The following is a 14,421-nucleotide window of genomic DNA, read 5'->3' on the forward strand; positions in this document are numbered from 1 at the left end:
CTCTGTGTGTGTTTGTTTCATTGCGGACGAGAAAAGGGGGAGCGCACATTTCCGGGAGGGCGTGTCCTTTTCAAAAATGCAAGAGGCGCTGCTTTGTTGCCGGCCGTTTTCGCCGGTGTGTTAAACACACTTTAGAAAGGAGTGTCCCCAGACTATCAGAAGGCGGAGATCTCTGATTGTCTGGTGGCGAGACTAATGCACATCCCATCAGTGAAAGCCCGATTTAATGCTGGAAAATCCTGATGAAATAGCAAACCAAAAAAGGAGGACGGACTTATCAAAACGTCTAAAAAAAGTCAAAATAAACGCAATAATGGCCGTGTTTTTTTTCGCCTTTAAATTCATGGTGACGTGCAGCAGACGCGCTCAAATACTGCGCTCTGAGATAAACCAAGCTCTACTTTTGGAACACAGCAGCACGCACCGCATGTCATGTGACAAGGACCAACCAATCACAGCCAGCAGACATCAGTCAGCTCTGCACTCAGGATTTCAGGTAAATAGGCTATGATACAGTGCTTGTTAAGGTTGCTTAGCAACCTCAGACGCAAGCTGCTGCTGTGCTCTCAAAGGGTAACTCAAAAAAGACACAAAAGTAGCACCTAGTGCCCAACCTCGCTTTTCCAGGCGGTTAAAGACGTGGCATGTTTGCGGCCCCTTAAATGTGTTAATATCAGTAATAGAAAATGTTGCCAATAGTTTAGCCTTCAGCTAACCAGAGACAAGGCTAACGGCTGTGGCTAATTCAAGTTCGTGTTTATGTAACATTAGCTTGCGCCTCGAATCACAATGTGTCCTCCATCTCACTCCCCACCACTTGAGACCACGTCACCAATGGGAGAGCAAGCAGCGCTTTCAGAGGTTGACCCCCATGCAGTGGCCACACCAACTTGAGTCCAGCAAGCGCAATCCCAGCTCTTGGGGACAGGACAGCCCCCAGTCCCCTGCTGGTTCAGCAAACTTTCTGTTGCTGCCGTTACACAGGTTAGACCTGGTGCTGCTGCTGGCCACCAGCACGCTGTGATACCCGGTGCTGGGGGTTTACGCTGGCCGAATTCTAGCCCAAATTCTAGTCTCCTGAGCTGCTGCCCACTCTTCTCCCAGGGTCAGCTGCGGGCAGCGAGGGACCATGCTAACTCTTGTCTCATTTGTGGTCTGATAAACAGTGAGATAGGAAGTGGGGCAAGCAAATGCGCTGACCCTTTTCCAGAACACTGCGTCCCCCAGCTTTAATATACTGTTGGACACGTTAGTCTGTAACAAATCATGATATTTTAACTATTTACTCTTTTTACTGATCATATGTTTTGTATATAAACTTTAATCCTGCAAATTAAACCGTAAAAAGTACAGTATTCTCTTCAGAAATGTTGTGGAGTGGACGATTTCCATGACAGAAACTAAAATGTGAAAGTATTCATTGTGCCGTTTAACCAAGAATATTTTTTGTATAGTGTCATCAAACAGCAATTACACACAGAATGTACCAAATAGTGACTATATAATACACTGCTCCACTCACTCAAGGATCAAGGTCAGAGGTCGGCTAAAATCTATTTGCTCTCTTACCATTCATGTTGTCAGAGACTGATCCAGACACAGACGAGGGCGAGTTGGTGGCGCGAGACTGCGGCGCAGAGGACACCGGATCGTCCACGATGACCAGCATGTCGCTGCTGCTCTCGTCAGCGTCGGCATCCGGGGGTAACGAGCCGGGCTGGAGCTCGCTGCTCAGGGAGATCTGGCCGTGCACAGGAGCACACACAGACATACACACAGGCTGGGGGTCAGCACCACAGGGAACAAAGGAACCGGGCCGGTACGGCAAAGGAAACAATGGAGGAATGATGTATGGAACAACGAGGAGAAGAAGGGAGGAATTGTGAGAGGAGGAAGGGAAATCAGAAGCATAAGAAGGATAGAAGGAAAGATGAACGTAACACATGGAAACAGATGAATCAATAACAAAAAAATGAATAAACATAAAGAGTAGATAGTTTGTGAATTCAGGCCAAAGTGACTTAATGGAGCAGCCATTGCCATCCTCTAACATAAATCACACTCACTCCTCACTCACTCTCTTCTTTTTACCCCCTGAATTCCCTCACCTCACTGAAGGGACTGGGCATGGCCGAGTCCATCTCAACGCTGATGAAGGAGTCGTCTCCGTCTGCAGAGAGGTTGGAGTTGTCTGCCGAGGGCGCGTGAGAGATGACCAGGTTCACCTCCCTTTTCTTCTTGCTCTCCGACTCCTCGTTCTTCTTCTGCTGGTTAGAAACAAAGGAGGGTGAGGGAATAGGTTAACTGTCATATATTTTACACACACTCTGTCTCTTGTCACAGCTAAATCTCACATCCTTTAGTCTCCTCTGCAGGGACTAAGGACGTCTGCGGCCTGTCCAACACTTGAGTCCAGAGCAAGACAACTAAACAAGTACCGTCCAGATTGCCATGAAGTCCGGTATGGATACAACCTCAAGCTCAGTTCAGCCCAAAGATTCTCAACACAGCTTGAAACGGTGTGTTTTCAGACGGGATTTGAAAGTGGAAACGGAGTCAATGTCGATGTGGGCCTCAAAGGACAGTGAACAGGATGACACCCAGACTCTTAACCTGAGGGGACGGACGGACTTTGGAGTTGTCAATGGTTAAAGAGAAACTGTGCAGTTTAGTAGCCACAAGGAGAACCTCCGTTTTTTCTATCTCTGATTTGCTGAGTGATCTGCTTTGTCGATCATACCTTATTTCTGTTGCCTAATATAATATTCAATGATAGAAAGTGATGGTATTTCTTGTTTCAATGGATTGCAGGCGTCTTTCTGGTCTGATTACCGGTTATGTGATTGGCCATTGCAGCCTAACATCGGATTGCATTTCTTCAAACCTTCATTCTGTTTCAACTTTTCACCACAAGCCACTGCGTTCTTTTTCCAGACCACCCTGCAGCCCCACCACTACAGCCTAGACGTACTACCCACATTAAAATGAATGGGAACGCTGGATTTGGTGCGAATGTAGCCCGAATGCTGCCTCTACATGCCACTCTTAATTTCTTTATTACCTCATCCCTTCCTTTATCACTTTAATACTTCCTATTTTTCATCCCATGCTGTATGTCCTTTGCTCTTCCAACCTTGCACCTGCAGACTGAGATGACGTTTGAGGGTTCCTGCTGATCGTGTTGTGCCGTACCTTCTCAGCGTACTTCTCCCTCTTCCTCTTGCGCTCTTTCACCTTGCTGCACTCCTCCTGCTGCCTCTTCTCTTCCTGTCTCTGACGCACTACAGGAGAAGACACAGTTTAAGTTTTATTGTCTTCCTTCCTTGATGTGGGTTTGCTTTTGCACAAAGAAAACCGAATTAAGTCAAGATGTTGTAAGTGCACGCCTCTAACACTCACGCTTCTTCTCCAGCTCGTCGTCGTCCAATAGCAGGCTGACCACCTCTTTGGGTTTGAGCGTGTCTGGTTTGAAGTTGCCTCCAGAGATCACCACCCTTTGGATCTTATTGCACAAACAATAAAGCATTAATTAAGTCTTAAGTTAAAGCATATTTGCATTATGATTCACTTGTGTTGTTTACTTCTTGGTTTACTGGAATAGAGGCTGTTTCATTTTATTTTATTGCTTTGTGTTTCAGACCTCGCTTTTCTCCTTGGCCCGCTGCAGGATCCTCTCCTCGATGGATCCCTGACAGATGAGGCGATAGACAGTGACCTGCTTGGTCTGACCCAGCCTGTGAGCTCTGTCCATGGCCTGCTGGTCCACTGTGGGGTTCCAGTCACTGTCATAGAAGATAACCTGGAGGAAGACAAAAAAACAGATCTCTAGTTTCTATAACAAAGACCAAGATGTCGAGGTCATTATCGGTCAAGTTCCTAATCCTGCTGTATTGTTATTGTTTACCACAAGGTTCAATTTGGGTGATGACAGGCTGAACATGATGCAGACTCTCCCCTTCTCTGTAATTCCTGAGACTAATTACAGGGATGTGTTGTCCCAAGTGACCTGCCCCTTTAACATGACAGATGTCCCGCGTTAACAGTCACTTCAAACTCATTGTCATGAAAGCTAATCCCACTTGAACGGGGCTACAGGGACACAAAGGGAGATTATGCCGAGGGATGTGGATAAACACAAAGACAGAGATCATCATTTATATATGAATGATCAAACCCCTTCACTTCATACTAGAATGTCATTATATCAGCATAATATTAATGCTGAAACAAAGGTCATCCAAAACTATCCTTTCTGGCTCTGTTAGCAAAAGAAAAACACATGGCAGATAATGACTGGCCTTTGATATATTTAGGAAACACCAGTGCAGTTTAAGCTTTGATACTGTGTCAGTGTTGTGTTTTTCCTCCAGTGTGTCGGTGACTCACAGTGTCAGCAGCAGTCAGGTTAATGCCGAGCCCTCCGGCCCTCGTACTCAGCAGAAACACAAAGATGTCCGTCCTATAGAGGGCAGAGGGGAAGGAGTGGAGGGGTGGACAGAGAGGAAGGGAGACACACACAAAACAGAAAGATATCATTTACAACTGCACAAGTAGAAATATCCATATCACAAAATCATGGCACAAAATTAAGTTAGAATGTAAGTTAAGAACCATTCTCAAAATGATCTTAAGCCTGGCAGCAAAACTGGGCATGATCTATAGTAACACAGTTTGTTAAAGCCTATTAAAGCGCTGCTAGGAAGTTTCATTTTGGCTTCATTGGGCAAAAAAATCCCATAATAAACCTTAAGCTGCTGTAATTCAAGTCGACTGAGAGACTTCTGCAGCTCCTCTTGGCTCTGCTTCAGGCTTTATTAAATCTAACCCATGACGAAAGACTATCACAGGTCATTCCAGAAAGAGGGCGTTCCTATGGCTGTTCTAGAATTGCAGATGCATGTGCACATCCCTTCAGCGAAACCTTGATTCAATGGCATAGAATCCTGCAGAGAAAGTTGCTATTCCAGCATTGGCACCAACCGCCTACACTGCAGAGCAACCCAAAAAGTATAATGGACTTAACAAAAAGAGAGTCTAAAGAGAGTCAGACAATGAACGAAGTAAAACACCTGTCAATATTGGCTGAGCATTCAGAAATGCTAATTTTGCTAATAGTTTAGCATTCTGCTAACCGTAGCCAAAGGTTCACGGCTGTGGCTTCAAGTTCCCGTGTATGTAGCTAATGTTAGCTAGAGCCTCAAATCACTGTGTCTCATTCCTCGCCACAACACTTCACCAGGAGAAGAGCGGGTAGCAGCAGTTTCGGAGAGAAACTCCTGGTGAGCAGCCGCAGCAACCTTAATCTAACCAGCACAAACCCATATTCTGGAGGACCAGAGAGCCCTGACTCCCTGCCAAATCAGCAAACTTTCTGTTGCTGCTGTTACACAGGGGAGACCCTGCGCTGCTGCTGGCCACTAGCCCACTATGACATCTGATGCTGGGGAGTTTGTATCAGTCGAATTTGAGCCGGCAATCAAGCTGCTGCCTGCTCTCCTCCCATGGAAGGAGTGTACAGCGGTCAGGAGGTAACGTTAGCTAGAGCCTTGAATCACAGTGTATCCTCCACCTCACTCCCCATTGAGGAGACCACCTTTTCAGGAGAATAACAGGCAGTCAGTGGCCGCAGCAACCCCAATCCAGTCAGCGTAAACCCCAACTCTGGAGGACCGGAGAGGCCCAACACCCTGCCGCATCAGCAAACTTTCTGTTGCTGCTGTTACGCAAGGGGAGACCCAGGGCTGCCGCTGGCCACTAGCCCACTATGACATTTGGAACCGGGGGGTTTGTGCTGGCTGAATTCAAGCCGCTAATCAAGCTGCTCTCTGCTCTCCTCCTGGGGAAGCAGTCCACAGTGGCCGGTAGCGAGGCAGAGAGACCGTGAGGTGTGGTAGCTAGCTAATTCTTGTCTCATTTGTGGTCTGATCAACAGAGAGAGAAAGCTCTACAATGAAATAAGATTGAATAAATCTGTGTATGGGAAACACTGGGTTACTGTATGCAACACGTGCATATGCCCGTGCTCGTCTGGTGGGAGGTGCTTAGGACAGAGAGGGGAGAACTGCAGTAGGATTTTTGCTTACCCCAGTTTTAAACCTGTGAGAGATGAGCATGCAAGATGATATACTATAATGGTAGAGAGCTGCAAAATAAAGCTGTTCCAATAAAACACACTCCTTTACCTACACCCCCCGAAACAAGAGCCAGAGTGACACCGTCTCCTCTGAGCTGCACACTAATGTAAACCAGAGCATGTGGACTCACTAGGAAATATATACACGCATGTTTGGACGCATACATGTAAGATTAAACTGTTCGCTGATTGCTGCAATATACAAAAAGTCAGAATTACACTTAAGTTTGTGGCAAAGGGGAGTTTGGTTTCATGCACACACTCACAGACACACACACACACACACACCATAGATCATATCTATCTTTACCCACCGGCTCTGGAAGTCAGCCACCATGTCTCTGCGCTCAGAAATCTTGGAGGATCCATCGAGGCGCATATAGGTGTGCTTACGATAGACCATGTACTCCTGGAGAGACAGGACAAAAAGAATTAAGGAAACTTCAGAGACAAAAATGTGGCGTTATATTTAGCCCTCCATTTATTCTTTTTGCTTGCCAGAAATAGCTTCAGCACAGTCCCAGATCAGTGGATTGTCTCCAAAAAATTTCAATATTTGAAAATGTTTGTTTTTGCAAAGTTGTCACTTACAATCAGCGAAGACTTTTAAAACTGCTTTAATAAAAAGAACTGGATCCAGTCCTGCATGGAATCCAAGAATAAGGGTCATGGATTTGAACTAAACCTTCATGGATCACCTTCACTGCTGGTTTTGAAACCAACAAACGTGAAGAAACTGGAAGCTGAAGCTGTTCGCAAATATGCACTGCTACTTGAGTCATCCTCTGAGGAGCAGATAAACCCTGATGACCGACTTTTTAAGTTCCAAGGGTCATGAAATACTAATCTTTAATGTTAAGAATTTCTGACCGACAGAAACTCTGTATCCAAAATATCGAAATCCCACATTTCTTATGCGCATTTGCTGGAGTTGAAACCTCAATCCCAGCCCAGAGAGACACTGAGAAATGCAGAATTTGATATTCTATCCCCCCCGAACGTCCACTAAGCTGCTCTGAGTAAGAGTGTGTGTGTTTGTGTGGGTGTTAGGTCTGATGGGAGGGGTACTTAAGTGCAACAGCAGTGATGAGGTGACATGTTGATCTCTTTTTAAGCACTGCCCTGAACCTCCGACCTCCTCGCTCAAACATGTCAGTGCCCATGAACCAATGAACCGGCCACAATTACTGGCACACATCACACCTCGCCTCTCGCAATCATTAACAATGATATCAATGATTTGACACTATGTTTTCTGCGACCCCCTCCAAACCCCTGTCATGACACTAGGGGCCTCAGTCCCGGCAGGGGCTGCCCTCCTCTTTCTGTGTGTCTGGCTCTGCTCCCAGCAGCCCCATCTGCTCTGAGTGAACACCACATTAGGGACCATTAGGCCCGCGCTCGCCAAAATGCTGCTAACCTTGTTGAATGGAGTTTTGATAGCGTGCCAGCAGGATGTTGCAGATATTGTTGCTCTTACAAAAAGCCTTACTCAGCTTTCCTAATCTTAATTATTCATCTATGTCTAAATCATCGGAAAAAAAGTTTGAGAAATAGATCACCTGAGGTCTCTCAGACATGAGGATAGTCTGTTACAATCTCTGCAACCTCCAGCTGCCATGATTTAAAGCTTGTTGAGTCCTGGAGTGGACTTTCTCCAAGAGTGCTGCCACACTGAAACGTATACCTCAACAGCTGGCAATTTTCTCTCCTATTTTGTTTGGGTTGGTGTTAATCATAAGTGACACTGCTTTATTTCTGTAGTTTTTCACTGATTTTGTAATGTGTTCCACTGCAAATGTTATAAATCAAGACGTAGGTTCAGGTCAGCCTTCAACTGGACAAAATGTTAATCTTGTTCAACTAACTGTCAGCAGCTTATTGGGCCATATTCAGTAAAAAAAAAAAAGATTCTAATGTCTTACAAACAAACGTGAAGAGATGTATAGGAGGAGAGAGGCGTGTGAGAACAGACATTTGTTCAAAAGGCATTACGAAATTTCTTCCTCATGAAAACCACCTCTTAGAAAAAGCTTGAGTGCCAGTCGGGTTGTTGTTTCCAAACAATAACGACTCCCCAAAGTCAAGAAACACAGTGTGCTTATTACTCAGGTTGGGAACACATTGTGCCTGGTCACAGTCTGTTCCCAACCTGACAGATAATGTAATACAACACAAAAAAAAGAAACGGCACTGTAAATACATTTTTACCAGCGAACAGTGTGAAGATTAGGGCTGAGCTTAGCACTCAGATGAAATGAGTATCCGGTACAGATGTTCGTGAGGATTCTCAGTCTTCCGGGTCATGGTAATCTTAAGTGCTGTATTGTAGCCACCTGGACTTGCTTCAGTTTCTTGAAGACGTTTCACCTCTCATCCTGACGAAGGATCCTCTTGGATGAGAGGTGAAACGTCTTCAAGAAACTCAACCAAGTCCAGGTGCCTATGATACAGCTCTTAAGATATCTGGTACAGATTATCTACTTTTTATAAATATCATCAAAGCAAAATGTGTCTGAGCTCTGTAAATGGTTCTCTAATGAATAAAAAATGTAACAACGTCTGATGAACCCATATCAATATCAGGCTTAAAATAACGATTAGGTCCCACCAATTTCCTGTTTAAGTCCCGCCCACTTCTGATTTGAACTTGGCCCATATTGAGTACAGATACGGATATAGAAGAGTTGTTGGTTCAACAGTAACAGAAAATGATGTACTCACTCATCCCTACCGCATATATGAAAAACCTGTATAAATCCTTTTGTAGCTACAGAGAGCGCTGCACGACGTCTTATAAATTGCCTCAAGTGATGTCACTTGAGTCAGCATTAGTCTGCGCTGAGGACTACAAATGTAGTCAATGAAGTTAATGAAGTTAAAATCTGTTGGTGTGGAGTAGGCTTGGGTGGTGTCACGGTTTTACAGTATACCAGGGTACTCAGAAATCCAGACACTATGATTTTTAATACCGTTAAAAAAAAACGTAATGTAGGCAGCATTTTTCAAAGCTATTTTTTAAGTTTTTTTTGTGTTCGTTTTTTTGCCCTGAATCAACCCTTTAAAACTTGGAGTGACATCACTTTTCTTGTGCTGCTTTCAGACGCCTTTTGCAAGTATTCAGCCTTTGGACCCCGAGCAAATTAGTGCAATTTTTCCCAGAACATGGGGAAAAAAGGCAATGAGCAACTTGGTAAGAAATGTCCCACAACTTGCAAAAAAATTATTGGATTGATGATTTAGAAAATCTTTTTTTTTTTTTTTTTTTAATTAGGGGAAAACTACATGTATTATTATTGTTATTATTATTATTATATATTTAAAATTATGTTACAGAATTATTATAATTTTTAAGCTCTTTTTCCAGGTCATTTCCTCATTATTATTATTATTATTATTATCATTATTTGTTTTGTGTTTTTTTTTTAACTTTTTTCCTTCTCTTTTTAAAAAAGATAATTTTCTTGTTTTTAATTTTAAAAAGCCAATTTGCTCAACGATATCTCTGGTTGTGCTGCATCGATTAGATCCATTTTGTTTTACACTAACCATTATTAGTACCACAATATTATAGAGTGCAACAATCAAATGGTGAAGCACTTATTAGATTGATGTCATGTCAGTAAACAGGCACACAGACGTACAGCAGCGTCCCTGGTCAGACTATTGCATGAACATGGACCATGACCGAAGATTGGAAAAAGCTGCAACACTATTCATCCATCTATCAAAGCTTCAAAGTTATTGACTCCAATAAACAAAACTCCACTCCCCATGATCCCTATAACACAGCTCCTCATTCACAGATGACTGTTTCTTTGTATTTGAAATCACACTGTAGCAGAAATATGTAATAAAACAGTGTATCATAAATGTCTCATCATATAATCACAGTTCCATCCCAGCGTTGTGTTGCGTAATGGGTCACAGTATCCCACTTCATAAACACAAATCTGCTGCTGATTTTCTGGCTGCAATACCATCAAGTCATTGTGGGCATTCCTGCCAGCGCTGTAATCCTAGCCGCAGACTCTCAGCACAGTAAAGTGCCGTCTAAGCAGCCACAGACACACACGGAGGAGGGCAGTGACTTGGCGGTCCTGCTCCACTATCGGCTGCTGCCAGAGAGAGCCAACAATGTTATTTTTCTTCGGGCCACCCGGATCTCAGCGATCCATCACCCGACGGTGTGATGTCACCAGAAGAACCGGCAGCCGACCGGCGACGAAAACAATGACGTTAATGACATAGATTAGCATCAGCCTCTCTTTCACTGTTTCTCTCAGTCACAGTCTCATGTTCAGGAAATCAACTCCATCTGCAGAGTTTTTATCCCTGACCGATGAGAAAGAAAATACGGTCCAGGAAAACTGAAGCCAGATTTAATTCATGGATCTCTTTAAGCCATTAGCAGAGGAGACGCTGTCATGGCCTCCCATTACTGTATGAGGTCACTATACTGTAAAAAAAAAAAAAAAAAAAAAAAAGGCACTGTAATATTGCCTCATTAGACCTGGAGAACAAAGCTTGGTGAGAAGAACATTAACCCTGTCAGTCTCAGCGGCCTGCGTCCTGCTCACTGTTTAATGGCACTGTTACGGCATGGCTCTACTCAACTCCACTTGCTCTCCTGTGCTTTTCCATTAGTTAATGTTGTGGGGGTGCCTGGTACTTTTTTTTTGGTACCACCTCAGTTGAGGGTCCATGTGAAATGAGATGATACCAGAAGGTGGAGTTAAAACACTGCAGACACTTACTGATCAGAGAGAATCGTAACTAGAAACATCAGCAGTGCGACACGGGACACCTGCCAATGGCCAAGCTACCGCTAAAAGCTCAACCTAGATCTTTTTGAAAATGGAAATCCTGCAAAACTACACCGAACAATTGACGACATACAGACGCTCCTCCGTTTGGTTGCAACATCAGAACGGTTATTGATGCGTTTCCATAATCAAAAGATGTGGATGTTACCAATTTAACCGCTCCATTTTCATCTCACCCTGGTCACCACGTTTTCATCCTGCTGCCCTCTGGAGGGCGCTACAGGTCCCTAAAAGTTTGCACTTCTTACAAAGCTTCCTAAAAAGATTTTACCCATGTGCCATTAAAGAATTCAACTGTAAATAAACACGCTTTGATACTTGAGCAACAACATCTGTGAAGAATATCCTGTATATGACTACTGCATTAAGTTATCGTATTGTGCTATAAGAGCCTGTTTTTATACTTACTGTTATTATATCTTTAAAACATACTTATGTATTTAGTTTTTAATGTGTCTGCTTGTCTGTGAATTTCTGTATGTATCCACTGGAGACACCTAATTGTTTTGTAAAGCTGTGCAATGACAAGCCATTGACTGATTTATTACTGAGTGACTGATGCATCGATTATGTCCCATTGTTTCATCATCCCTCTGTTGGGGTACCTAGCACACATTTATAAAGCCCAATATCACAAATCACAATTTGCCTCACAGGGCTTTACAGCATACGACATCCCTCTGTCCTTATGACCCTCGCAGCGGATAAGGAAAAACTCCCCAAAAAACCCTTTAACGGGGAAAAAAAACGGTAGAAACCTCAGGAAGAGCAACTGAGGAGGTGGAACTAGAAACACTGTAGTCTGTTGACTGGTCAAGACAGAATCGTCACGCCTGCTCAATAAGGACTCGATTTACAAATAAGCTATTCTTAAATATCCCATCAATTGCGCAAGTAACTCTAAATTCTTCAGCGCAACCCTGTTCCTTGGACGATCAACAAGGTGCAGATGTTCCTCTGCATCGTGGGTAAAGAGGAAATACAGTGAGGCCTGGATGGCGATGCGGCTATTACTATGCGATTTCAACCCCGCCTCCATTAGAACTGTCTGCAGTGGAAACGCAAAACAGATCTAAGATAAAGGTACAAGTCAGCGCGAGTTACGCATGGGTTCTAGGGGTACTGTACTGCAACTTAACTATCACACTTGGTTGTAACCCCTCTTTGCATTGGTTGTGATGCTTTAGTGAATCATTTACATTCTAGTTGCCACGCCTTTACCCCTATGGAATGAGAAAGATAGTGACTTGGTTTGATTTGAGTAAAAACTGAATAAAAGCTACTCAAAGTTAATTATATGCTTAAAGCAGTTGCAAGTTATTTTCTTCTTTTTTAATGTCGTTTTGCCTTTATTTGATAGGACAGTTTAAACTAAGAGAAATTAAAGATGGATATATAAAATTAGATAAAATGTTGGCGGAAATTAAGACCTTACAAAAATCTAAATTTAAGATTCTTTAATGACTTCATAGGACTTATATTTATAAAAACAAATTTATGTAATTATGAGACTTTTTAAGAGACCCTGATTTTGTACATTTCTTAATGCAAACCCAAACTCTTCATGTATAAATCTCGACTGCAACTAATCAATTCACATAAATCTCATTTTAAAACAATCCCAGTTATTCTGACCTCACGAAGCACATAACTGGCAGTCATGAGAGCAAAGTTTCCTGGGACCGAAAGGGTTACCGCAAAACTTAACTAGCCTACATTATCTGATCCATCTCAAGCTTTGTCACCATTGCTTTTTTTCCTAGGGCCTTTAACACCAGGCATTCCCACTGTTTCCCAGACACGCAGGAAGACAGTCCTTAACCACCTGGGCTGGGTCCATCTGCCATCAAAAGATTTGGCTGTGGAAACAGTACTGCACCGTGTGAATGGGGAAGGAATTCCCAGTGACATCATGCCAGAGACTTTTGGCTCCATAGTGATGTTTGCAACAAATATGGAGGCAACAATAGAGCACTGCACCGAGGCTGTCGACACATGATCAACTGGCAGGATTGCTTTGCGCTGTTATTTTCCTATGGAGAGTGGTGATGCAGATTTTAAGACTTATTTAACCTCCAACCTGTTCGCCCCCTGACATCAAAACAGATCACAACCAGCCAAAAATGACGTATCTGCATTGACTCTGGGCTCATCCAAACAGCTTGCAGCATTTATCCTATGCAGATACAATATTAAGAATCCCTAAAAATCACTCTGGCATTTCTCATTTCTGGCTTCGTGTTGATCCTTCCTCATTTGGTCCCATCTTTTCTGCTCCTCTGTCTCCTCAAACTACCTTTGTCTTCTGCACAGTTTCTTTTCTTTCTAACCCCAAGGCCCCTTGCCACTCCCATCTCCCATCTCCCCCTCTCCCCCTCTCCCCTCCACCTCATCTCTTTCCTCACCCCTTCCAGTCATCCCTCCCATCTGGCTGCGTCCCCTGCAGATGAGACCCCGCTAATTAGCCCTGACCTGTTAATTAGCCGTCTAATGAGTGCACTAACGAGGGACAGGCAGGCTGATTAGAGGTACTGGAGCTCAATACCTCACCGGAAGAAGCAGGCCAGTTAAACAACTGGCTTAGAACAACACAGATATATGCAAATGACACATTAAAGGTGTGTTTCCAGTGAACAACATTACAAACAATAATTCTGTGTAGTTGGTTCATGTGTGTGTGTGTGTGTGTGTGAATGTGTTACACTGTTGACTCTTGTGTAACGCTTCTAAAGTCTCCATTTATGGCACTACTGAAACATTATTTCCTAATCAATCATTAATATCAGTAGAGTTTGAGAGTCAATCAATCAATCAATCAATTTTATTTATAAAGCCCAATATCACAAATCACAATTTGCCTCACAGGGCTTTACAGCATACGACATCCCTCTGTCCTTATGACCCTCACAGCTGATCAGGAAAAACTCCCCAAAAAAACCCTTTAACGGGGAAANGTGTGTGTGTGTGTGTGTGTGTGTGTGTGTGTGTGTACCTCCAGCAGGTCTATCATGCGGGTCATCTGAGAGTAGATGAGGACTCTGTGTCCCTGGGCCTTTAGCCGACTCAACAGGATATCCAAGGTGTGGAGCTTGCCACTTTCCGTGATCAGGCTCTCCTTATCTGAAAGACGAGGACACAGAGAGGTGAAAACCCAAACTACCTGGATAGTGAGAGACTGATGAGACTCATTTTACATACTCGGAATATCCAGCACAAACATTTCATTCTGCCCTCTAGCTGACACTGTGCGAGAGGCGGGGTACACGGCCAATTTAGAGTCACCAGTTAATCTAACCTGCATGTCTTTGGACTGTGAGAGGAAGTCAGAGTACCTGGAGAAAACAGACTCATTTTACATACTCGTAATATTCAGCACAAAAATGTAACTATGGCCTCTAGGGGGGTGTGACGGTATTAGGGTATACCATATCTGGAAATTTAGAAATACAGCATGATTTTCAA

General features: G+C 43.6%; 1 protein-coding gene and 1 long non-coding RNA gene across 7 annotated transcripts in view; one reads left to right on the top strand and one right to left on the bottom strand.

Annotated features, from left to right (window-relative positions):
- LOC126398334 (uncharacterized) overlaps positions 1–14,421 on the top strand; it is a 672,738-nt gene that overhangs the window by 503,820 nt on the left and 154,497 nt on the right. The gene's annotated exons all lie outside the window — the stretch shown is intronic.
- Positions 1–14,421, bottom strand: part of ino80 (INO80 complex ATPase subunit) — a 58,691-nt gene that overhangs the window by 6,834 nt on the left and 37,436 nt on the right. For 2 of the 6 annotated variants that reach the window (XM_050057419.1, XM_050057416.1), the window contains exons 28-35: positions 13,952–14,079; positions 6,448–6,542; positions 4,387–4,459; positions 3,641–3,799; positions 3,400–3,502; positions 3,193–3,281; positions 2,109–2,267; positions 1,570–1,741 (exon numbers count right to left, since the gene is read on the bottom strand). In XM_050057419.1, coding sequence (XP_049913376.1) covers positions 1,570–1,741; positions 2,109–2,267; positions 3,193–3,281; positions 3,400–3,502; positions 3,641–3,799; positions 4,387–4,459; positions 6,448–6,542; positions 13,952–14,079 — 978 coding nt within the window. Of the gene's footprint in view, positions 1–1,569; positions 1,781–2,108; positions 2,268–3,192; positions 3,282–3,399; positions 3,503–3,640; positions 3,800–4,386; positions 4,460–6,447; positions 6,543–13,951; positions 14,080–14,421 lie in introns of all 6 variants that reach the window. The other 4 variants (XM_050057414.1, XM_050057413.1, XM_050057418.1 and 1 more) reach the window with 3 other exon arrangements.

Source organism: Epinephelus moara, chromosome 12 (genome assembly GCF_006386435.1).
Source record: "Epinephelus moara isolate mb chromosome 12, YSFRI_EMoa_1.0, whole genome shotgun sequence".
NCBI lineage: Eukaryota > Metazoa > Chordata > Actinopteri > Perciformes > Serranidae > Epinephelus > Epinephelus moara.